Source organism: Mya arenaria, chromosome 6, assembly GCF_026914265.1.
Source record: "Mya arenaria isolate MELC-2E11 chromosome 6, ASM2691426v1".
Taxonomy (NCBI): Eukaryota; Metazoa; Mollusca; class Bivalvia; order Myida; family Myidae; genus Mya; species Mya arenaria.
In genome coordinates this window covers 68,146,221-68,173,526 of record NC_069127.1, presented here as the reverse complement: position 1 = coordinate 68,173,526, position 27,306 = coordinate 68,146,221, and the positions used below count along the sequence as shown (strand labels likewise).

General features: G+C 35.4%; 2 protein-coding genes across 3 annotated transcripts; one reads left to right on the top strand and one right to left on the bottom strand.

The window, feature by feature from the left end:
• The first annotated feature begins 1,001 nt into the window (after positions 1-1,001).
• LOC128239024 (T-complex protein 11-like protein 1) lies at positions 1,002-17,719 on the top strand. 2 transcript variants are annotated; one of them, XM_052955448.1, is made up of 10 exons: positions 1,002-1,154; positions 5,604-5,785; positions 10,060-10,192; positions 10,956-11,076; positions 12,147-12,367; positions 13,006-13,142; positions 13,935-14,119; positions 14,577-14,758; positions 15,011-15,177; positions 16,933-17,719. In XM_052955448.1, the coding sequence occupies exons 2-10, from the start codon at positions 5,617-5,619 to the stop codon at positions 17,154-17,156; spliced, it is 1,539 nt and encodes a 512-aa protein (XP_052811408.1). In that variant the 5' UTR covers positions 1,002-1,154; positions 5,604-5,616; the 3' UTR covers positions 17,157-17,719. The 2 variants fall into 2 exon arrangements, with proteins under 2 accessions (XP_052811408.1, XP_052811409.1); XM_052955449.1 differs by lacking the exons at positions 1,002-1,154; positions 5,604-5,785 and adding an exon at positions 10,365-10,437 and having other exon boundaries at positions 10,054-10,192.
• A 1,466-nt stretch (positions 17,720-19,185) lies between these two features.
• Positions 19,186-27,091, bottom strand: LOC128239358 (baculoviral IAP repeat-containing protein 3-like). The gene is made up of 2 exons (XM_052955978.1): positions 26,361-27,091; positions 19,186-20,181 (listed from the first exon to the last, which is right to left on the bottom strand). The coding sequence occupies exons 1-2, from the start codon at positions 26,896-26,898 to the stop codon at positions 19,985-19,987; spliced, it is 735 nt and encodes a 244-aa protein (XP_052811938.1). The 5' UTR covers positions 26,899-27,091; the 3' UTR covers positions 19,186-19,984.
• Between the last annotated feature and the right edge of the window lie 215 nt (positions 27,092-27,306).

The window sequence follows — 27,306 nt, the reverse complement described above, 5'->3', positions numbered from 1 at the left end:
GTAGGAAATTCAGAGCCTGGCAATTCACTATGGAATGCCCGAGGCCCAGACCATGGACCAGTGGTTATAGGTCATGCAGGACGTGTGTCACGAGTATATGTATTTTAGATTGAGTACTTTATTGTTAAACGTCGGATACCCCCGATATACAACTGCCCTATGTTTCGTTGTGAACCCATGTAGCGGAAACTTGAGCTGTACCAGTTTATTGTCTGATTATGACAAGGGCTGTTCAGTGATAGTATTTGTTAGAAAAATGGAGAAAAGGTTAATGAAAGTTTGTACAATAAGAAATGTCTGTAGCTTTAACCACATTTATGTAGCTAAGATGATATTTTCTTTTTGAACACTATGACTATCTATGGCAACACTTTATTTTAAATGAGCAGATCTATTACACACTGTTTTATGTATGTATTTTGAGCTTTTCAACTGAAACCAATACTTTGTAAATGCACAATTGAACGATTGCACACAGTATTCTGGGTGTTTATTATTTTGAAATTTGAAAAAACAACAACACTGAAATATATAGAATCGAAAAGGGACAATTTCTAACGGCATGCAAATCAAAGTAAAATGTTAGTTAACTTTTTTTTCACATTAATTTCGAGTTGAAGAGTTCAATTGATTTTTGTTATGTAGCCCTCATTCCCCCTTCATATTTTAATACATTTTTATTTCACTGCAGAAACAAATCACCCCTATTGTCTATTGAAGTGCATCTGCAATAATTCTTCTTGTTGTTGATGCCTTCGTGTTGGTGGGTTGAAGGGCAGCTTATACATGTCTGTGAAAGCCAGCTTTATACTATGTCAAGGTCCTTCCCCAACCATATCCTTTAAATGAAGTAAAATTGCTGACAGTATCAGATATGATTGCTCTTACCGAACTTTATTAACATGCAGGTAGAAGGGAGATCACTGCGTACAAAAATCTTTGTTTTGTCTTTTTTCGTGTATACGTTTATCGCCGTCCTTAGTCCGTTCATTTTTCTTTAGGGTAAAATGATGTAAACAACCCCAACAGATTGATTAGCCATTTTAATAATTTATTCCGGAACCTTCTGAATTTAAAAGAATTCTAGTAAATAACTTATTTAATATACTGTATTAGCGAAAGACAATTTGAGCAATATTTTGTACTTCTGTACAGTAAGTATAGAACTCTTTTATTTCATTTAGATTTATTTATGCAGAAAGTATGATGCAGATCTCAACAGTTGCCCCTGGAATACTTTACATAGTTGCCTGTGGCCTCAGTTGGGTAAAATCAGTCTTGACCCTGAAAATAAAAAAAATACAACAATTTATGGGCTTCTCATCACATTAGTCCACCTAAATGGCCTTCAACAAGTCTTGTGACGATTTTGCTTTACTATAGCAGACTCGTGACATCCACCATCCCAGCAAAATGTAACAAACTGTCCTTGGGCAGAGAATCCTCGCGGCCATAATTTTGAAATTATCTCCGTTATAAATTCAAATTTCTACGAAAATATTATTGCCCACTATTAAGCACATAAATGTTTTTATTTATGTCATTATGTCAAAAAAACATGTTCAGATATAAAAAAAAACACTTACATGTGTTGATTGTTTATCAAGAATCCTGATATCTGTAAATCTGGGACAAATCTGAGGTTGCGTACATGTATAATGGTTATCCTGACCAAGAGTATATCTATGTGAAAATAACGACTCTAATGACAAATTAAATCCAGTTTAGATCACTGCTTGGAATATATTGAACAACTTTGTCATTATTATTCAACATCGATGCATAATATAACTACATGTATATATTCCATTCTTGGAGTATAATGTTAAATGGTTGAGAGTTGAAGCGTTACAGGGATACATAAGGAATGTCAAAATAAAAAAATAGTATCCTGATCGCTAACTATTGTAGCTACTTATCACGTCATTGGACACAATTCAATTATTAATCATGATTTGTCGACAATATTTCAACATATTATAAAAGCTACAAATCCACTAGGGCTGGGACCAATAATACAGGGACTGGAAACGAGCCTTTATGCTTGAATATGTTGTCGCGCACATGCGCATTGCGTGTTTCCGCTATTGACGATTCGTGAACATGACCGAAACATATCGTTATAGTTTTGATGACTACGCTCTCGAGAAAGCATTGAGTGTTAAAATACCGTCGCATTGATCAACCGTAAGTGTTTGTGTTTATTGCTTTCATGTAGTTTTGAGTTTTTATTCGGTATTTATACCAATTTTTATAAGACAATGGAACAGCTCTTCGCATTCGGATGGGTGATATCCGAACAAAATGGCGGATTTTGCTGTTTTAGTGATAGGTTTCGTTCGTTACTTTGCACATACTAAAATAAATTTCGACAATTCATTAATGTAATGGTGTTGGCATATAGCATAGCTTAATGTAGTCTTAATTTCTTTTAAAAATTGATTTCAATATTATTCGACAGTTATGTATTGAAAATGTGTTCATTTTTCGGAAAATGTGTTTTTTACTGAATAAATTCTGCATCAATCTGGTGGGATTGAATTGCTTTTCAAAATGTATTTTTATATTTATTTTGGCATAATTTGGTACCTAACATATTGATGGTTGTACTGGGGGACTTTTTAATAAGATTACAAGTAAGCATGTTGGTAATTTACGGTTTAAAGTTAGAATTTTTTTCTTATCATAAATTGGATTTGGATGAGGGTATGTAAGTGGGTGCTGCAATAAATATCTTATTCCATATGTCAAGCTGATAATGTTTAATTGCCATGAAGCAATGTTCGTGCCGACTTTTTAAAAAAAAGATTGGAATACTAATTACCCTTTGTGTTTTTCTTGCATGGCTCTTAACACCTTAATTACATCTTAAGGTGTTACAAACATTTATCGTGTTAGCATATTCTAACATCACACTTTAAAAGACACGTTTACGTTCTATTTCATACTTTAAAACAGCAACTTTTAATGTTTCCCAGTTCATTTTGGGGTAGCACACATGGATTTATTTTAAATTTCGTTTCATCCCCAAACATTTTTCTTTCGGGCATTTTATATCAAATGAAAGGTAATTTAATAAACTTGATATCGGTATATTAGTTGTAAAATTCTCATGTTTAAAATGAAATAAATGATAATTTTCGTTAGTCATTTCCTGGTTTTTAAACCTGCACTTGCGGTCAAATATTGCCGACTTTCATTTAAGGACTTTTTTAACTTGCCAGTTCAATGCCAATTTTTTTTTTGGTGCATTTCATGTTAAATGAAAGATAATGTATTCAGATTTATATTGGTAAATAAATTGTCAAATTCTCATATTCAGTTTTAAATAAATGAATATTTTCATTACACCTTTCCTCTTTTTCAAACCTGTTCTGGCGGTCAAATATTGCCGATTTTCATTGAACGTCTCTTTTTTAACTCGCCTTTTCAACCCCACACATCTTTTTTCATTAGTGCATTTTATGTCAAATGAAATGTAATTTATTCAGTTTTATTTCGATGTATAAATTGTTAAAATTTCATGTTTATAATTAAATAAATGATAATTTTCGTTAGACCTCTCTTGTTTTTTTTAACCTGAACAGGCGGTCAAATATTGCCGACTTTCATTTAACGCCTCTTTTTAACTCGCCATTTTAACGCCAAGCATATTTTTGTTATTAGCGCATTTTATGTGAAAGGAAAGGTAAATTATTCAGCTTTATATCGGTGTATAAATTGTAAAAATCGTAAGTTTAATACTTTAGTAATGACCATTTTTGTGAAGTCATGTACATATTTCACTCCATACGGCATCGCTGTAAATCTTGAAGCGCTGATATCGATCGAATCATTGTTATCAGTGATAAAATCAACTGAAGACAGCATATTCAGACTGGCTCATGCTGTATAGCTTGGTTTCCTCTCCCTGTAATCTTACTCCCAGACTAGGGTTACCGTATTATAAATAAAATGACATTGTTTTGAGCGATTGTAGCTTATTTTTCAACCGTTTAGTAAGATCATTATAACAGAATGAGCTAGCATAGTCAAAATGACATTGAATACGTGATTTGCATTCATGAACCTTTTTGTGATGATTCAAGTTTAAGAGATCCTTGTCTGTACAAGAATATAATCCTACAGTTCACTTTCCTTACTATATTGTTTACAATTGAATTACAATGTAGCAGGAAGATCATTGTCCAAGGTATTTCACATAAGATTGTGACACTAAACTGTAATATGACCATTGCATTTGATAGAAAAGTTTTTGAATTTAGAAAGTTTAAGTTTTGATCCATATAAAAAATGAACAAATTTTAGGCTGATTTTTTAATCAATTTTCTGTTAGTGAAATCGGTCTGGCATGGTCAAAATCGGTCCAGACAAATCCGGCAAATTTTCGCTTTTTAGAAGCCCTGGTCTACAAACCATTCCTGAAAACTTTCTAGTTCTTTTCCAAGAGTTACTACAATAGAATTTGGATCTGGCATTTACTGCCGTCTTGGACATAAGGAAAATACTGATAGTAAGTGTTACAAAGAGCATAAAAACTAATTTTTTGGTATCAGAGATAGACTTGTATCATGAAATAATTTTACAAAAACTATGAAACAATTGTCTAGACAAATATCCTAGCACGTAATCTTGCTGATGTCCTAATTTTTTTTTCGAGTTTTTCACTTGCTAAATATTTTTGTGACATATCCTTCTGTACTTGCTGGAATACTTTTCATAAAAGCTAAGTGGCTATTTTAAGGCAGAAATCTGCCATGGAATAATGGATAATTAAGTTATCACAAATAAATATATATTACTGGTAACATGAACATTTTCATGTTTAAACACTGGTATCCTGAAAACCATCTAGTATCCTCTTATTATTTAACATGGAGCAAACTAGTCCAAATAATTGTACGTTGAGGGATTTTTTTTACGATTTTTGATAAGACAAATCCTTCACGACGTTAGGGATTAGAAGAATCCTGTATAACACATGTCTATTATTTTAGACTAGGAACAGACCAGCAAGATTTCCTGTTAAGACGACTGTCTAGTTTTTCATGAAGATATTACAAGTTTCCAATTGCAAAATAACAATGTGACATAGCCATCATCAACCAATATTTACACCTCAACTTCCATTCCTTAAATGAACTGCCTTTTGCCAATTGCAAATATTTTCCGATGAATGCAACATCTTCTTTGGTTCAGATAGCGAATCATCAAATAACATTATACATAAAAAATGTTTATCTTGTTATTGTTTGTATTGTGTCAGCAGGCCATAAAAACTTCAACATTGAAGAAAGTGTAAATTTATAATATGTTGAATGTATTGAACATTGTCATAAGTTCAAAAATTTAATTTTTGTGGCTAAAAGTGTTTCTAACGCTTTAAAAAAAATGAGTTTCTCGGCATAAAACATCAATTTCCGAACGTAAATATGAAAAACATCGATCTGATTCTTTATCGACCAGGGATTCTGTTAAAGGAAGTTTGAAAGTATTTTACTAAAATGTAGATAAAAATTTTGGAACTGTCATTCATATTACAGTAATTTTGACAAAAGTGAATAAAATTAATCATATATTTATACCTTTTTTTATCTGCACAGATTTGGATTCAAAATGGCAGAAGGTGGAGAAAATCCAGACAAAATTGAAGACAGCCTCTCCGCAGGAAATGAAGAGGTTGATACCAATGACAAACCAATAGATTTATCCAGCAGCGCAGGGCAGAAGCGGCTGCGACTGCAGCAGAGCCCCACTTCCAATCAGACACCGTTTATGGTTCCACGTAAGGAGACTTGAAGCAGAAATCTTAGTACATTTACTTTTTAACTAATTTCAGATAGTATTAATTAGTAAGAAAAGTAAAGCCTTCAGTATTTTGGTTCAAGAACGATGGATAACGCATCAGTGCTCCAGCTAGGCCTAAATAGCCTTTCTACTACACAGTCCTTGCCCTTTTGTTTGACAGCGTCAATTTTCAAAAATAAATATGCATAAATAAGCATAATTTTGACATTAAGGTAAAGATATAAGCTAAGGTAATCATAACAAACTATAAGTATCGAAATTAGTTACAACACATACACAATAGCAAGTGCCCTTTTAAGGTTCATTCAGTGCGCATAAAAACTGCCCTTTCTTACATTTATATAGCACCCTGCCCTTTCCCATTCCTAGCTTGAGCACTGACTTATTATCTTATTCAATGTATTGCAAACTAATTACATACATTATTATTTCCCCGATAGAATTCTCACAGTCAGTCGCAGACAAAAGTTGTGCCCCTTGTTTTACTGATAAATAATGAGCAGTGGCGTTATAGCTTCAATAGCTCTTGTTATGTCTCCCCCTCTCTGGGGGAGACATATTGTTTTTGCCCTGTCCGTCAGTCCGTCCGTACGTCACACTTCGTTTCTGATCGATAACTGGAAAACCGCATGACCTAGGATCACCAAACTTGGTAGGGAGGTTGGTCGTGAGGTGTAGAGGATCCCTATTGTTTTTGGGGTCACTAGGTCAAAGGTCAATGTCGCGGCGACCCCCAATATAAAAAACATTTCTGCTCAAAATCTTGAGAACGGTTTGACCTAGGTTCACCAAACTTGGTAGGGAGGTTGGTCATGAGGTGTAGAAGATCCCTATTGTTTTTGGGGTCACTAGGTCAAAGGTCAAGGTCACGGCGACCCCCAATGTAAAAAACATTTCCGCTCAATATCTTGAGAATGGTTTGACCTAGGTTCACCAAACTTGGTAGGGAGGTTGATCATGAGGTTTAGAAAACTCCTATATTTTGGGGGGTCACAAGGTCAAAGGTCAACGTCGCTGTGACCTCTAATGTAAAAAAATATTTCCGTGCAATATCAGGAGAATGCTTTGATCTAGGTTCACCAAACTTTGAAGTGAGGTTGGTCATGATGTCTAGATGATCCCAATTGTTTTGGGGGTAACAAGGTCAATAGTCAAGGTCGTGGTGACCTTCCATGTAAAAATCATTTGCGTGTAATATCTTTATGTCTCCCCCATTCATGGGGAGACATATTGTTTTTGCCCTGTCCGTCAGTCAGTCCATCAGTCTGTCAGTCAGTCAGTCAGTACGTCACACTTCGTTTCAGCCCAATAACTATAGAACTCTTAGACCCAGGAACTTCATACTTGGTATGCTAGTTGGTCATGACTAGTAGATGACCCCTATTGAATTTGGGGTCACTAGGTCAAAGATCAGGGTCAACGTGACCTTGAGGTGAAGAAACGGTTTCCACTCAATAACTAAAGATCCTTTGGGTCCAGGAACTTCATACTTGGTATGCTAGTTGTTCATGACTATTAGATGACTCCTATTGATTTTGAGATCAAAAGGTCAAAGGTTAAGGTTACCTTCAGGTAAAAAATGTTATGTTGGCAGTGACCTTAAGCTTAAAAATGGTTTCTGCTCAATAACTAAAGAAAGCTTGTACCCAGGAACTTCATAGTTGTTCATGACTAGTAGATGACTCCTATTGATTTTGAGATCAGTAGGTCAATGGTCAAGGTCACCGTGACCTTGAGGTGAAGAAACTGTTTCCGCTCAATAACTAGAGAACGCTTGCAACCAGGAATTTCATACTTGGTATGCTAGTTGGTCATGACTAGAAGATGACCCATATTGATTTTGAGATCACTAGGTCAAAGGTCAAGGTTGCCATGACCTTGAAGTGAAGAAAAAGTTTCCGCTCAATAACTAAAGATCCTTTGGTTTCAGGAACTTCATACTTGGTAAGCTAGTTGTTCATGACTAGAAGATGACCCCTATTGATTTTCAGATCAAAAGGTCAAAGGTCAAGGTTACCTTCAGGTAAAAAATGATACGTTGGCGGTGACCTTAAGCTTAAAAATGGTTTCTGCTCAATAACTTAAGAACGCTTGTACCCAGGAACTTCATTCTTGGTACGCTAGTCGGTCATGACTAGTAGATGACCCCTATTGATTTTGAGATCAGTAGGTCAAAGGTCAAGGTTGCCATGACCTTGAGTTGAAGAAATGGTTACCGCTCAGTAACTAAAGAACACTTGCACCCAAGAACTTAATACTTGGTATGCAAGTTGGTTATGTAGATGATCCCTATTGATGTTGTGATCAGTAGGTAAAAGGTCATGGTCATGATGACTGTGAGCTGAAAAATGGTTTCCGATCAATAATTGAATAACGCTTGCGCCCAGGAACTTCATACAATGCAAACTTCGTTTACATTTTCCATGATTAATCAACAACACTTTCTTCTCTTCACTATTTAATATAATCGAATAAACCAAACTTCACTGTTGGTTTGTCTCCAGTCCAAAGTTACAAATTTCATGTCCATCATTTATTTTTTCTCAGCTACGACCACACAATAGGGGAGACAAGCGCTTTTTCAAAAAAGCAATCTCTAGTTTCTACTATTATTACTGCATGATAGAATTCTCACAGTCAGTCGCAGACAAGTGTTATGCCCCTTGTTTTACTGATAAATAATGAGCAGTGGCGTTATAGCTTCAATAGCTCTTGTTTCTACTATTATTACTGCCTGATAGAATTCTCACAGTCAGTCGCAGACAAGTGTTATGCCCCTTGTTTTACTGATAAATAATGAGCAGTGGTGTTATAGCTTCAATAGCTCTTGTTTCTACTATTATTACTGCCTGATAGAATTCTCACAGTCAGTCGCAGACAAGTGTTATGTCCCTTGTTTTACTGATAAATAATGAGCAGTGGTGTTATAGCTTCAATAGCTCTTGTTTCTACTATTATAACTGCCTGATAGAATTCTCACAGTCAGTCGCAGACAAGTGTTATGCCCCTTGTTTTACTGATAAATAATGAGCAGTGGTGTTATAGCTTCAATAGCTCTTGTTTCTACTATTATTACTGCCTGATAGAATTCTCACAGTCAGTCGCAGACAAGTGTTATGCCCCTTGTTTTACTGATAAATAATGAGCAGTGGCGTTATAGCTTCAATAGCTCTTGTTTCTACTATTATAACTGCCTGATAGAATTATCACAGTCAGTCGCAGACAATTGTTATGTCCCTTGTCTTACTGATAAATAATGAGCAGTGGCGTTATAGCTTCAATAGCTCTTGTTTCTACTATTATAACTGCCTGATAGAATTATCACAGTCAGTCGCAGACAAATGTTATGCCCCTTGTTTTACTGATAAATAATGAGCGGTGGCGTTATAGCTTCAATAGCTCTTGTTTCTTCTATTATTACTGCATGATAGAATTCTCACAGTCAGTCGCAGACAAGTGTTATGTCCCTTGTCTTACTGATAAATAATGAGCAGTGGTGTTATAGCTTCAATAGCTCTTGTTTCTTCTATTATTACTGCATGATAGAATTCTCACAGTCAGTCGCAGACAAGTGTTATGTCCCTTGTCTTACTGATAAATAATGAGCAGTGGTGTTATAGCTTCAATAGCTCTTGTTTCTACTATTATAACTGCCTGATAGAATTATCACAGTCAGTCGCAGACAATTGTTATGTCCCTTGTCTTACTGATAAATAATGAGCGGTGGTGTTATAGCTTCAATAGCTCTTGTTTCTACTATTATTACTGCATGATAGAATTATCACAGTCAGTCGCAGACAATTGTTATGTCCCTTGTTTTACTGATAAATAATGAGCGGTGGTGTTATAGCTTCAATAGCTCTTGTTTCTACTATTATTACTGCATGATAGCATTCTCACAGTCAGTCGCAGACAAGTGTTATGCCCCTTGTTTTACTGATAAATAATGAGCGGTGGTGTTATAGCTTCAATAGCTCTTGTTTCTACTATTATTACTGCCTGATAGCATTCTCACAGTCAGTCGAAGACAAGTGTTGTGCCCCTTGTTTTACTGATAAATAATGAAGAAGTGGCGTTATAGCTTCAATAGCTCTTGTTTCTACTATTATTACTGCATGATAGAATTCTCACAGTCACACACAACTGTTGTGCCTCTTGTTTTACGCAAAAATTATGAGTATTGGCGATACCTTCCTGGCACTGTTATTTCTACTATTATATACTTTTTATGATTGAATTCTGAACTTTCAGCGTCTCCTCCAAGGTTTGTTTCCCTCGATGAGCTGATGGAAGCCGCCAGTGGTGTGAAGAACATGAGTTTGTGCCACGAGATTGCCGTTGATGCTAACTTTGAAATAAAGAAAGTTGAGCCACCCAAGAACAGGTCAGTGATAAAAAATGGTTTATGTCTACATGTATGTTCAAAAATGGTTCATGCATTAAGAAACAAATGGAAAAAGATCTTTTCCACCCTGGTAAAACGGGATAAAATTATGATGACTCAGAATGGCTTGGTCAGGACACATTTTAAAAAATATTTTTCAACTTTTAAACAGCGACAATACTCCGGAATTATTTGAAGATATACATGCATGTTGACTTCAAGTTACTGCGCATCATGACTTCCATGTAAGTAAACTACTAGGCACTCACTATTTGGTGCGATGGATAAAAACATCATTTTAGAAATAAACATCATTTTAGTAATTTCCAATTTTGCCATGTTTGAAAGTTTTAGTTTTACATGTTAAGTAAAGTGATTCACATATTTTCAGGGTTGATTAAATTTTCTGACATTGAGACATGTTGTGTAACTTGTAAATCAGCAGACCTTGTTACTGGCTTTCGCACATGCCCATAGGTGGGAAATTTTGTCTTGCCCCACATTCTTATAAACGATAAGTAAATTTTGGACTTCGCTATCTTATTGATTTATTTAAAATCGAAATCAAGACAATTAAGAATTATGCTTTCATTAAATACTCTTGAACTGCATTGTGTACAATTAAATGAACATAATATAATTTGGGTTAGAATAGTTCTCTGGAATTTTGAAAATAAAAGAGTACAGGCTTTTGATGTCCATTTGCGTTACATTATTGATACATTTTAAGGATTTAAGTTAAGATAACTGATGTTTTTTCCAGCCTGGAAGGACAGGTTAAGGAGATAATTCATAAAGCTTTCTGGGACGCTTTTGAAGCGAAAATCTCTGAGGACCCTCCAGACTTCAGTCATACAGTTGTGCTGATCAAGGAAGTGAAGGAGGTGATTGAATGATAATGTTAATGAATGATAACAGTTTGTGTTTTCATGTGGCACAAACTTGTGGTTATAGATTACCGTACATGTTAATCTTGTTTTAATTCTTGTTCATTGCCCTTCAGGCCTTTTATTTCATAATTGTGATAAGATTTGAATAGTACATTTGTGGATATTATTACCATTTAATGTATTAGGCATATTTATGTCTTGTGTACAAAGACTTGGTTAGTAATAGTTATACGGTAATAATTGAATGATGACCGGGAATTGTGGATACATTTAAGTGATTTTCAAAATTCAATTTTTGCTAATAATAAAAGAGTATTTTCTTATATTAAAATCTGTTCAACAGCATTTTGAAACAGAGATTATATAGTTTTACTAAACCAATCCAATGTTAAAGTAAGCTTTCTGTCAGCTTATACAAACTCATTAAAAAGTTAACATGTTTTTGAGTTGGACAATACAATATCTTCCATTTTGAAATGAATCAATTTCAATTTTGAAATCGCTGATTGATCAAAATGGCCTCTCCCATTATTTGGATGATAGATTATGGTATTTGTCAGATTTTCAGTCCTTATTACACAGTATTTTATTTTGTAGAAGGTTTAAATTATTGTCATACAAAAGATATGTCACATCATATTAGACTTCTGTCTTCACAATGTGGTTGCTGCAGGGTTTCCTAATCTCTGCATAATTATTTTACCATAACTTGTAAACAGTCAAAAATAGGAACATGAGACTTGGAATGCATGATCACTATAAGTCTATAACAATTCACACATGAGTAAGAATTCCCATAACTCTTGCAATTTTGTTTTCTGAGTTATGCCCCTTGATTTATGGCCTTTGCAACCACTTGGGTAGGGTAGTAGCCAGGTCTTATAAAGGACAGGGTGCGGAACAGTGCCGTTCCATAACTCTTTAGCTCTAAACGATTGGGTGCAGTCAAACCTGTATTAAGTGGCAACCTTTGGGAAAAGGTCATAGTGACTGCTTATCAGTATCATTATCATTAATACTTGTTTATGTTATTAAGGGTTATAAACTAAACCATTCCACCACAGATGTTGATGTCCCTGCTGCTCCCCCAGCACAATCGCATCAAGGCCCAGGTCGAAGAGGTGCTTGACACCGATCTTATTCAGCAGAAGCTTGACAATGATGCGTTTGACATATACTACTACGCAGACTACGTGATCAACCTCATGGCTAAGTTGTGCGCTCCTGCTCGTGATGACAGAATAGCCAAGATTAAGGAGATGAAGAATGTGGTGCCATTATTCAAGTATGTTTATCTTAAGTTTTTTCACTTTTGTGAAGCTTTAAAATGGGATTTAATAGGACTCGCACATAAAACCATCTAAAGAAGTTAACTATGATTGTTCAAAACTACATTTCTGACACCATGATGACAGCAAATGATGACAGCAAAGAACTAGGAACCTCAGAATATTCTCTTTGGACTGGAGTATGAGTTGGTGTTTAGGTACTTGGTAAGGTGTCTGCCTCCTACCCAAGAGACCGTGGGTTCAAGCCCCATAAGGGATACATTCTAATGGCCTTCTAAAAAATACACAAGTGCAATTTTTTTTCAATTATTTAGTTTAAGTATCTAACTGCTTATGTGATATAGTTTCTTGGCAATAACCAGTAAGTCTTTATTTTCATAGACTTCAATCAAAATTCATACTTTTTTGTAAATCACACTTATTGATATATTTTAATTTGACTGTTAAAATTTTAGTTACTGAGTTAAGTCAGGAAATGACTTCAGATGTTCTATGATTACCTCCCCTGTTTTTTACCCAGGAAACAGACTCAACCAGGATTAAAAATATCTTAAAGCTCTCTTGACACTTGACAATCAAGTTTAAATAAGAGAAACACACAAGTGATTTCGGATTTGATATTCTTAATTTACAGGGAGATATTAGAGGTGTTGGACGTTATGAAGATGGACCTGGCCAACTTCACCATACAGCAGATGAGGCCGTATATCCAGCAACAGTCCGTGGACTACGAGAGGATAAAGTTTGAGGAGTTTTGTGAAAAACAGAGAGGTAGGGAATAAGTTTGTTAGCATGTGGTGGTCTGTTGATATTGAAGGGCTGATTTCTAGAACAATATTGAACTATTTAAAGCACTCCTGATCCTATTAATAACAAGATTAAGATATATAAGGTTTTATGTTTTAACATATGCTGCTTAATCTTTTTGTTTTAAAGAATGTCAAAACTGTTTAAGTAGAATTACTGAAAGAGAATTGTAACAAATATAATTTTTATCTGTGAAATCTGGTTTATTTACGATTTATCATCTAAATTGTTAAAAGGGTTTACTTGCTGTATTTTAGATTTTCTGAGAAAATAGCCCTTCCCTATGTACCGGGTACTCCGGTTTCCCCCCCACAACACAAGACCACACCCTTGCATATCATCATGCCAACGAGAGTGATTAATATAATGTTGTATAAACTGGTTTCACAATGGTTGTAAAATAAACTAAACTAACACAATCATTATCAATATTACGGTCAATAATTGTAGGTTTTTATTCGGGAGATCCTTGGTGTCAATGGCAATGAAATTGTAGTTAGTGTCATACCAAAGTTTAAAAGACTGGTTAAAACAAATCATATAGTAGCCAGTTATGCACTTCTAAGATTTTGCTGTGCACATTATCAGTCTCAATTCTAAAACCCTTGGCCCCAAATGCTCAAATAATCTTAAGTCGCTTATTACAGGATCAAGCATAAGCTCACTTTTTTGTCTTGGTATAAATTGTGTAAATTTCTCCTTTATAGCTTTTATCACTCAGAATAAGAAGTTTATGTATATTTCAAAGTTTTCCAGCTTCAGGTATTGACAGTCTGGAGTTGACTCGCCAGTGGCTTGGGCGGACTTTTGAGCGTCTAAAGGAGGCAGAGACTGCATTGCCGGGAGGGGAAAACCAGGCCTCCCTGGCAACCCCGGCGGCCATCTTGAATGGTGCTTACATGGAGGTGCTGGAATGGGACCTTAACAGGCTCTTCCCAGAGGTGAGTGTAGTTAAACAATCCCTTAAAAAAGATCCTGTTTAGCTGGTCTGATTTTGGACAAATAAGTCATGGTATCGCCAAAGTACTGTTGTCGTTAGCAGTAGAAGAGTTAGGCAGAAAAGTTGATAAAATGAATTAGTGAGAACAGAAATTTATACTTCATCCCCAACAATGGAAAAGAAGTACATACCAATGTATGGTTGATATGAAGTGTAATAAGATTTACAATATGTACTTTAAATTTGTGCCAAAATTTCAGATGTAAATTTTCAAAGAAAAAATATTTTTCTAATGACATATGACAATTACAAAAGCATATGTGTATCAGTTCAAGGCTAAATTATTTGATTGAAAAAAAAAGACAAGCTTTTAACTTTATACATTATAAAGTAGTTGTAATTCAAAAACCAGCTGTATAGGTCCGTGTCTTACTGTATTCTCTCTAATACGATTTCAGACCCTAGTTCTTGACCAAGGACGTCTAATGTCAATGCGGGACCAGACACAGCGTATTACCATGGTAACGTCAGTGCTGCTAGTCACCTACAACACTGTTGGCCAATCAATACAGGGGGTCAACGATCTCAAGGTCAAACTGAAGGATGAGATCCGTACCCTGTTGGATGCAGATGAAGGACAGTACGTTCAATATGCCGATATTCAGTCTTAGTATACAAAACCTCTAGGAATATTTTTAAATTACTTGGACAAAAATTTGGGCATATAAAATTTTATAAAAGCCTTGAGATCTGTTTAGCACTGGTACTTCAATTATTACAAAAATGTTACCTCTTAAACTTGTGAAACTGGTCAAAACACAAGAAAAATGCTAACAACAGATGAATTTAAAGGAATCAAAATTATGATCATCAACTGTTCATTTATCTGTAGAGATCGATCTTCTTGTTTGGCTGGTATTGCTGAGCAGGTGACAAAGAACGTTCTAGAGTTCCACTTGGCCCACAGTTTCCCCACCATGGCTGACACTCAACAGAGAACTCTCAAAGGGCAGATAACTGGCCTTGCGGACAATGAAAATCCAGTCATCAATCTAATGGGTAAAAATATTTATTGAACGCTTAGTATTGTGTACAATATTGCTTATTAGGTACCAATATTTTGCAGAAGTTTAATATATTTGATGTTGAAAGGCAAATGCTAAGTTTTATTAGTTTTACTATTCAAAGGGTGGCTTTACTACGCGCCCCGGCGGCGTCGTCCAAGTAAAGTTTAAGGGCAAGTTGGGATTTTCACTAGTTACTTCTATACCCTTTATTCAATTGACTTAATACTTCACGCGGTTGGTAATGACCATCATATATTTAGGTTACATAACTTCATATTAACCCTAAAAACAAGTTATGGGCCTTGATTGATTTTTCTTTTCTTTTTTTATTGCTTTTGACAGGCTTATTTTTTTTTATCTTTTTAACCAAAGTGAAACCTGGTCTTTAGAATGAAGTACGCAAACTCACCTTTAATATCACATAATTTTAAATAGGTTTGACATATGGTGACCAAACTTGGTATATAGTAAGAGTTTATGGAGACCTTTCATGAGATTGCGTTTGGGGCCCTTAGGGTCAAGGTCAAGGGCACTATTACTAAAAATAGAAAAATGGTTCGTACTGAATAACTTTAGTTGTGGTTGATATATTGCAACCAAACTTGGTATATAGGAAGAGTTTATGGAGACCTTTTATGGGATTGTGTTTTGGGCTCCTACAGTCAAAGTCAAGGTTAATGTTACTAAAAATAGAAAAAAAACAACAGTTAAACTGAATCAAACATTGACGGCTGAAGTTCTTCTGTCAGTCAATTAAAACCTGGTTTCGTTGTATTGTGGCTTTCTTGTTTACTTTTTAAATTTGTCTTTTTTTTATTGCTTTTGACAGGCACATATTACATCATTATTGTATTCATTTCTAAGACAAAGCGGCGTATAGTCGAGCACGCTGTCCTACGACAGCTCTGGTTTTTAAACAAATAAAAATCAATGTTGATACAAAACTAAAGAGGAAACATTATACCTTCTCACGACCTCTTACAATGGACACCAGCATACAGACTTGAGAGTGATTCTATAAGCTATTAAGTTCCGTCACAATTCAGATATGAGTATAAACTAAAAGATGATATGATTTTAAAAATGTTTTTATGAACTATTACACTATATAGGTTACATATAATGTCAGGCACCTTTGTAATGGAAAATATCGGAATCATATAATTCTGTTTTGCATGATGTACATGTTGTTAAAAATATGACAGTGTAGTTAATTATCAAGTTACATTTTTGTAATGGGGAAGTGCCTAGTGTAGTGATGGTGGGATGATCGAATAACATCAAATAATTGTTGATGGGCGCCTAGCATTAAGATAATCGATTATGATCATCCATAGTCAGTTTTCATTGAACTTTATTGTTTTACTTAAAACTAAAAAATATTTAAGCATAATAGCATTTGCTTGGGCTTAATATTATACATTCACAATTTGTACTATGAATATACAAAAAATAATTCATTGTTTTTCTTCATTTATTTTTCTACCATTCAGTATGTTTGATCAATATTGAAATTTAAAGGACAAAGAAACTTAACTGTTATTTGCATAGCAATATTAAGAGTGAAATTACATAGTTGATTATTTCCATTCCATGATTTATTATACATGTATTGATAGTCATTTCCATTAGGTTTTTGATTATGACGTCTGGTTGTCCAATACTAGCCTTGTGTCATCAAGTTTAAAAGTATCATGATATTGACACTCAATATCGATATTCAACCCTACACTGTGGTCTGTTTCAGGAAAGCGGATCTTGAGCTTTATCCAATCAGCCCTGTTTTCCCGCCATGCCGAGCCTCTGAAATTGCCCGTGGGAATGTCTGTCATGGAGCAGGAACTCTCCCAGCTGTGCGGGCAATTTCTCCGCATCATCTCCCACAACCGGGCAGTGTTCTCACAATATTACACGGACATCATTAATGATCTGTTAGAAAGGCACAAAGACTTGAGTCCTGTTTCTTCATAGAGAAGGATTGGCACATTTCCTTATCTGTGCAGGCGCCTTGCAGCTGGCCAGCATTGGGGTGGCGGTCATACTATTACCCACTGTAATTTGAATTTGAAACTCGCTACACACATTTGACACTGCCATTAAGCGAGGGTATCAAAAGCTCATGGCAAAGAGTCATAACCAATGCCAGCCATTGCGCCATCACAGTTTTTTTACTGTCATCTTGCTTTTGTAATCTTTGGTATTAAAACAGTTAGTGTATTACTGAACACATGTATTGTAGGTAAAGAATTTAAGACGGCAAAAAAACCCATAATACATAGTAAAAGTGCTTCTAAGATCCTAAACGATACATGTTAAAATCATAGTCAAAATTATATGGGCATATACATGAGATTTTTATGACAGTAGAATGTGAAAAAGCCCAATAAACTTTGAACGTTTAAGTTTTCAAGGAGTTTCAGCATAAAAAAGATCAACCGACATTGTTCCCATCGTTAACTCATATGACTTGATACATAAAATATTAAACTGCTTGAACAAGGAAAAATACAAAATAAAATGGGCTTTGTCTTGTTTGTTTATTTTTTTATGTTTTTATGTAAAAAATTGTATATATTATTATCTACCCATTATCAAATTATGTTTTTAAGGCCTGTGTTGCCCTGAATTGTATATCATATCTGAAAATCGGTGCTTTAAAGTGCTGGAATTGTCCTCTATCAAAGCTTGCAAAAGCTTCTAATTGTGAGTGGACACCCCAACTGGCCCCACCCCATCTGTAACTTTATTCTTGATTACCTCCATACCTGCCTAATCGGTGATATTGTGAATGTTACCTGTAGTAGTTGGGTTATTGGTTATATGTTTATAATCTTTGCATGTAGACATTATAATAAGTTCATAGGCTTGAAGACTGTCAATTATTAGGACTGATCATTTGCACTGCTATGTGTATATGCATAATGTTGTAATGACTTCATGCTGATGAGATGGCATATATAAATAAAATCGGATAAACCCATGTGAGGTGTTTATGTTTATATATGTATGCATCCATCCTCTTTCCTAGGTAAATAATCAATTGACTGATCAGGTTATAAACAACGGATATGATTTCAAATATTTTGCAATATAAACAATCGTTTTCGATAGTACAAACACATTTTCAGTATTGACGTAAAAACCGAAAAAAATAATTTGCTTAAAATAGAGACAAACAGAAAAGAAATCAATCTGAAATCTGAAGCAGGATTTGAACTTGGTGCAAATGGTAATTTGTTTCTTAATTCGTGAATGTTGAAACATGTACTGCAATTGACCCGAGGCGGGAGTGGTATGGCTTTCATAAATTCAACCTCAAATACTTCAATATATCTTGATAACATGGCAGTTTACAATGAATGAACTTGACTATGTAGCCTAATGTTTTATTCCATTAAAGTGTGGCTCTCTTATTTCTAGCTCAAAAGTTATATATATCAACACGTGGTATTTAGAATTGATTTAATATATATTAAGAATCTATCATCAACTGTCGCTATTTTTAGGAGCTGTTTTGGTTTATTTGATATGACAGGACAGTTGGGCAAATATTCCATAAAGAAAATCATAGTATTGGCCATTACTCCTAAACTTTTAAATATAGTAAGAATAGACAATTGTGTCCACACCTCTGGATTTTATAATTGTTGAATTACGTCACTTGATTGTCGAAACAAATGTATTCCTCAAATTTATCTAACTTTGCCATAAGTCCGAAATCGTTTTAGGTCTTCACATGAAACTAGATGCACAGCTATTTTTACTAGCACATGCGTTGCAAGGCATACCTAATGGTTTTGTCGAGTGAAATATAGGTGTTAATTTTGGCGGCGGCGTCAGCGTCGGCGGCGTCAGCGTCGGCGGCGTCAGCGTCGGCGGCGTCAGCAAAATCTTGTGCAGAGAAAAACTTCTCAAATCCAATCAAGCTCGGAAATAATCATGATCGAGCTAAAACTAGTTCATCACTTAAACATATCTCTATGGATATACATACTCGGAAGAGTGGTTTTATATTTTTTATTTTATTTTTTTACACGTTAATACTTCTGATAAACACACATGTAAGTAAAAGCACACACACACACAATGATAGTCCCTTACCGTACCCACACAATGGAACTATTCTGGGATATAATATTAATTTTATGGGAGAAACACACAACTGTATTAATTTCTAACATAAAGGAATGCAAAATTTAAAAAACCCCACAAACAACAACATGTTATAGTAATATTTACGGTTTAAGTGCATTGTCTAGGTTACAAAAAACAACAAAGTGACTACCATCTACCAAAATATAATACAAGTTCTGTATTTCAGGCGGTTTACAGTAACCATGAACTATCTACAACATCTACTGTATGCAATTATATATATAAGTATATACAGCTTTATTACATTGTCCAGTTACTAAATAAAGTGACTGCCAACTACCAAAATAAATAACTAGTACTGAATTTCCAATGGTAAACAGATAACATTAATTATCTTTTCATTTTTATATGATGCCGTTTTTACGCTTCAATAATACTTCGTGCGTATACAGACAAAAATGTGTCCACCTATTAGGACTACTCGACATACTTATCCCGCCTGTATGTCCGTCTAGGGTAACTCGAAAACAATTTGTGCATCATTGATACCTCGATTAAAATATGTCCACATACGGTAAGTGGACAAAAAAATATGTCCGTTATGAATAACTCTATTAATATTCGTCCGACTATGGTAACTGGATGATTGGTTTACTCATGTAAACTACTTAAAAGCCCAAGATGTCCCCAAGCGGTCCAACTCTTCAAGGCAAAAACGCCTTGACCGTACCCCTAATGTCGGACCGGCATATCGGACATTTCCTCATTGCGGGAGCGCACTCCTCACACGTGACCATGTGGCCACAAGGTAAGAAGACGACGCATGCGTCCAAATCCAGACAAACTTTACAGGACACCTGACGTCGCAGGTCCTCGTTTTCGTTTTGCAAAGCTTTTTTGACTGAAAAAAATAAGATGTTATAAAGATCAAAAAATGACTATCAATATAATATGTATTTTCTACTACTATAGTTGGGAGTATCATTAAGAGATGGTGAAACGGTGTTCGCCCCTTGTCCAAAAAACTAGAATGTTCTAGTATTACAACAATAAAAAAACACATCCCTGCATTTACATTGAAGGGCTTGGATGATGCAAACACACTTTCGCAAAAACCGTGTTCAAAAATATTTAACGGTTTTTGAAAAATAAAAAAAACTTAATATCATTTAATCGTGCTTAATAAGCAGTTTATCGGACCCAATGATCATGGTTAAAACTTTGATGAAATATCATCAACTATAGAAGTCACGATTTAAGTTGAAGTGTTGTATTAAAGATTGGAATATTTCCATACGAAAGTAAGCTTTCTGGGCAATATTGCCATTTGATGGCAGGTAAAAAATTACAGAACATTTTGCAATAGGAAAGCTCTTGTAAATAGGCGAATAGACAAAAGGATTTTGGTTAGAGTTGGATGCGAACCCACGTCGGTCAATAAAGAAAAAAAGCAGAAAAAACGGCTCCTAAACCTTAAGGCAACCAGGACTTTTACAACGCGGTAGTTATTTTGACCTCTTCACAACACATTGATAACATAACGTGATAATGTCAATCAATGAATCACGCAACAACAAATCCGTAATTTAAGTGATTATAAGCGTTGTTTACGTTAATGAAAATTGTGGTACTCAAAGATAACATCTATGCAAATATCAACATTTGCTGAAGGGTTCCTGATTTTGGTATCTTATATTTATCACTCCTAATGATTTGCCACACTTAATTCGTCAAACTAAAAAGGGCATTTTACATAAAAAAACATGAGTGAGCACCTTTAAGTGTATAAGAACATTAAATGGCATTTTTTTTGTTTTAAAAATACTCAACGAAACTAGATAAAACTTCGCCAAGACCTCTGTATTTATCCAAATTATCGAATTATCGTGTTTTACAGGTGTTCGGGAGTTTATTTAGAATACTTTGGTTGAACGTAGCATTGTATTTTAAGAACATATAATGGGGCGGGTCCAGGATTCAACGTTAGAGTGGTTGAAACTTAGGGACGTAACCGTTGACTTGCGCCCCTCGCTCAGTACCGAAATTGATTTGACCTTTAAGTGTTGGTAGATTGGAGGGGGGGGGGGGGGCGGTACTCCCGCAAGAAATTTGTATCAGTTTCTTGTTCGAAAAGGTGTATTTAGTCGTATTGTATGACCCTTTTCTCATGTATTGAAATAAAAAGTAGACCTGGACGATTTTAGAGGATTTTAAAGATTTTACTTACCCAATGTAATGTCTTTCAAAACCATTATGTTGTAATTATGCTTCACTCGCAAACGGATTCGAATGCGTTTTGTATATGCTTAACCATTAATGAAAATTGTTGTACCGGAAAAAAGTCCATGTTTAAATCATAGGTAACTCACGAGCAGTAAGCTTATAGTTTAATAGAAACATTTTTCTTCCATCAAACCGCAACTAAGCAGTTGCCAGCCCCTGTAAAGTATGGTAACATTTGCATCTGGAGATGCTATATCCAGTTCCCCGTTCGCTCTGCTATTAGTATGTAGACATAAACGTGCCGAACTGTATCATATTGGATGATTTGAGAATGGTTAATACATGGCTAATGTTTTACAAAAGGATCTCATCATAAAAAGTTTACGGTCATATTTCCGATAGAGCATGTTTTCCTCAAGGAAAAGCTTGCCGAGATATCAGCATCAACACAAACTATTTAATTTTGTTAAACAACACAATTAAAAGACAGAAACGTCTGTACTGGCACGACGGATTTACCCTAGAAATAGTCATAGTTTTATGACATTCGGAACTCTCCTGGGACATTTTATTATCGAAAACAACCTCGAATATATATGGACGGTGCATGATACTCAAAATCGGTATGTTTCAGTCCGCTGCAAGTAGATCGCGTTGTAATTTAAACTTAGGGTTAAACTTAATGACTTAACTCTTGGGAATCTTAATTATGTTTGCAATAATACATATATATATAAGGGACATCACGGTAAAATATGTAGAGAGTTATTTCAGACACGTGTCTGATAACAGTGTAGAAATGCCCGTTTGCGACGGTTGTGGTATCTTGATTTGCGGCGTTTATTCTTTACAGGATTACGTCAAACGATGGTGCTATAATAAGCGTTCTTGTCCGCCGAGATTTGATTTTTTTCTGGCAAGTCGTTACGTCATCCAGTATGGCCACTGCGCATGCACATTCTGTACATTTAAACAGCAACTGCTATCCCGTTACCCGCCCCCAAATCATAGGTGTGCGGTTTAGTAAATAGTTTCATCATAGAGCCCTTGCACTTTCGCGATGATTGAGAGAAAATACCAGAATACCACTGGTACTTGTAAGTTGATCATCAAACTCCAAGGAGCCAGCCACGCACGCACGCACTCAACAACAACAACATCAGCAACAACACACACACACGCACACGCACACACACACCAAGTAACAGCAACGACTTTTCTAAATCAGACTCCCTTGACGCCCAAAGACCAAGGGCCATATTCAGACCAATTACCCAGTGTGCGCGCGTGTGTGAGTAAGCTGATTTGAGTACTCCGATAAGATTGTTAGTCATTTTTTGGAGCATAGTAACTTCTCAAGGTAAAAACTCGCCTTTGAACACTAACTTCAACTATAAAGTTCCGGTTGACAAACTGAATTATTTGTCTACTTCTGATTCCAAAGAATAATTCGGCCCTTAATTATCCCGACTGACAAGGCAAGATACAATCTAATTATCCAAACTTACAACTCTACTAAATTTTCTGAATTGTGGCGTCAAGATAGTTGTCCAAATTGTATTCCCTATCGTAACCAATAGACTATTCCCACTAGATTTGACTTTTCTAGAATAATGACGAAAGCAATCAATGAGACGTTTGCTTTCACTGAAATGCCGTACCATTGCTGTTTTCTGCTATCTCATTTTGATCAAAGAAACTTCAGAAAACAGCTGTATTACCCACACAAGTCATTCCGAAATCCTGTGCTTTTTAACTGTACCGGCGTCACCAAAACAAAGGGGATCAACGATCGATGTCAAGGTTAAACACAACTTATACTGTTGTCACAACTGAAACGTCTCCCAGATAACCAGTTGCCATTAATCCGCAGCTGCTCTTCCAAAGGTTAACTACTGCTTGCTGCTGGCTTTGTTGATTGTGATGTTTCAAGTGTTTTTTTTTCAATTTGAACTTTGCATCACTCCATCTGCACTGTTTAAAAATACATGATTTCCTAGGGAGGCTAACAAAGCTGCACATGCCGATGCTCGGTGGAAATTAAGTATTAATTTTATTCGCTCAAATTTGATTCCAAGGTCTTTGAAAATGTACATGTGCTTGACTGCGGCTCGCTCTTGCAGAATATTCCATGGGGAATTGGTTAAATTATTGGTAATGCCCGTTTGCAGCACTTTCCTAACATCACCAACATATATACCAACCCGGGTGTCTTTTTGATGATTCATGAATAATTATGTAATAAGGATGTTGCTCATTTGAAGCAGATCGATGGCGACGTTGGTTGAAAGGTTTTCTTTGCAAACAAAAGTTTGGCATACTAAACAAACATCTGAACATATAAAAGAGACGTTTTTTTAAAACGAGGAAACATGCAAAACTTCATTTTTTATCTTAACAACGATCTTGAGGAAAGAGTCATAATTGTTCGCCATAATCATGTCGAATTATTTGAATTATCTAAGGATGTGGACTATTCAAAACACACAAAATGTGCTTTGAACAGACTTGTGTCATCTTCTTATTCTTAATTATCGACATGTTTATACTGGCTGTGACAGTACTTCTAATTTATACAGCAGACCAGCATACAAATTGTTTGATTAAAAATACAGACATGAAGCTCTCGAGCAAAATGCTGCAATGAACAGATATAATTTATAAAAGCTGGTGAAATTGTCATGATGAGGTTCCACACATTTCTTAGCAAAATCATACCAAGATAATCTATTTCGCCAGTTTGGAGCCTTCCGACAATTCATCAAAATAGCGCAAATAAATAGGAAAAAAAACACGTTTAGGACCGCACAATAAGGCTTATTCTGGTCATTTTTTTGTCAATTTCACAGCCATAAACATGACGTGCATCCCCTCTCCCCCACCCCGAACCGAAATATATATGGGTTAAACATATCTAGTTATTTTCGATGCCATGATAATGACGGAAACAAACGTTATCTTTGACAAGGCTTCCCTCCCCTCCTTCCCCGCATTGTATCATACCATACTTTGGGAAACCAGTATTTATTTTCTGAAAACTTCTCTACTACGTAAAACGAAATGTTTTGGTAGAAAATAGAACAAACGAATCTTTATTTCGGTATTAAAAGGTATACCTTAGATATAAGACACATTTTCTTGACAAAAACTCACTAAAACATTTTCCCACGCAATACACCTAATAATTTGTTAATCATAATTAACATGCGGTCATGCATATGATCCATACTGTTTACTTATATAATTATGTTTTAAAATAGTCGGAACATTGTTTGCTGCAATTTTATTTTATATTAAAATTTGGATTTGTTATGGTTTTTTTTCGTAAGCAGCTACTGTTTGAAAGCAACAACTGTAAAACTGAAAATTAATTGAAAACTCTACAACATATCATGATAATGAGCGCAAAGTACAATGAACCCTTAAAGGGACTGTACACCAGATTCGCACCAAAAAAAGTTTTTTTCTGTAACAAATCTCAGGACAATTATCTAATGGAATGTGTTACGCTTTGATATCATAATTGTAAAAAAAGTACCAAACTGTAAAAAAAAATGTGTCGGAGACCGGGTTCGAACCCGTGTCGCCAAAATTGCAGTCCAGCGTCGTATCCACGGAGCTACGACGGCTTACTCTATTAATTACATAATTAAGCTATACACGTACCTCGGTAATATCACGTGATAACACCGACTAGCCAATCACGCATAAGGAATGAATTCTACCTGGTAGACATACCAACTAATCTTTTTAATGGAAAAATACGAAATAACTGCTAAACTTAAATAAGTTGTAAACTATGTGGTACTCCAGTGAGTAAGTTTCAATGCATTGTACACATCGATGCCAAGTTAATGTCAGTTTTCGACAATTTTCTTTTTTTCCCGCTATTTTATCATACGGAGTACAGCCCCTTTAAGCAGATTTTCGACATCCACGACTCTCCGGTATCATTTTATTAAATATACATGAGTCATAACATTTTGAGCCGGTAGTCGATAAGTTTGACTGGGGTTCGTGATTCTATTTGGGTCAAAATACATCCTCACGCCGGCCAAATCCTAATAACCTCTTATAGAACAATACCGTAATCAAGTTGTTAATTTAAACGACTTGATTACGGTATTGTTCTATAAGAGGCTATTAGGAATGGGCCGGCGTGAGGAAAATATTTAGCTGTTGGGGAACTAAGAAATATAGTTAGTACATTTGTACTTGATGTTTTCAATCTTTAAACATAATTCAAGAGTGTGGTTTAGATAGTTAAATATTGTTATCAAGGAGATTGTTCATAAACAATATCAAAGATGCAATGCTTAGCTTAGTTAATTAATAATTATAATTTTATAGTTAAAAATCATGAAAAAATTGAAAATCATGTCAATACTTAATAATAAACCATTATTGAAATTTTTGTTTTATTTTTGACAAGTGTCGTAATAAACAAAATGAGATGAAGCGTTAAACCTAAGAAACATGCACTATAGAAAGATTTTTCAGAAAAATGACCAAAATCATTGCTCCCCTGAATTTCATGCTGGTCGTAATGGCCATTAAATGAAATGAATTAGCTGTAACAGCAGATAACTGATAAAAATTACATGGAGAACCAAGTCAGCCCTTTAATTAACCCTTAGCACAAAACAACTGAATGGAACATAATGCAAATGCTTCTAAAATCCAGGTATATGCTGGCATACAGGGGTTTCCTTCTTACTCGAAAATTGGATAGGATTTCTTGGCATGGATACTTAACTATCGTATTTTGCTAACATGCACATGAAACTCGCTCCATTAGTAAATGCTGTCGTCATTATTAACCCCAATCCAAACCAAATTACATGATCTAAAGCATACCTTTATTGATGTTTGTTTCCAAACGATCCGCCGCATGAAACCCGGTGCGGCTTGACAGTTCTCTAGCGCTACTTTCATTTTGTTGCCCGGAAGTCGACACAGCTGAACCTCTTGCACCGGAACCGTCTGTTTGCACTGCGTCCATTTCCATGCTGTTCTCTGCACTGTTCGAACCAAGCTCCGTCTTTTTCGCTCCTGTGTTTTCTCTGCTGGGTTGTCTTCTGTCACCACCGGAATTTTCTGGAACATTTGCGGTCGTCTGAGGCTCAGGTCTTCTGTCACCCAAACTGTGGATAGGTACGTTGAGAACTTGTGACGACTCGTCGGTAGCAAATGGACACTGCGGCGACCCATGTATGTGGATATCTTTGATTAATGAACCATCTGGCAAGTCATTGATTTCAAAATCACAGGCGAAGCAGCGAACTGTTGTTGATATTCCAATGTAGTAGAATCCGTTTTTAGAAAAGCTTATTGCGCATGGATGTTCGCTGGGATAATTTTCAAAAGTTGCAAAACGAGCCCACTCGTGTTGCATTATATATGTCCATTTACTGAACCAAACATATCCAGGCAAATGCAAGTACACAAGGTTCTACCAATGATCAAATGCTATAATTCTGCTTATTTTGAAACCCAACATTGGCATTTGAGTCGCAAGTGTCAATTATATTTGTAAATAGACACAGCTTTATCATTCCAATGAGTTTTAACTATTTTTTTTTGTTCAATTTGTAAACCCCATTCTGATTCCTATCTATGAATAGCCAATGTAACCTAGCTCATTTAAATGTATTTATAGGCTACTGACATTTTCGTGGTTTAACACATCGACGGGAAACCAGGATAAATGATTGGAAACCCAGGATGAGCGACTGACTAAATAAACTGGGAACCCATTATGAGCTATTTTTAAACAGGTAAGCGACAACATATTCTTTCATCA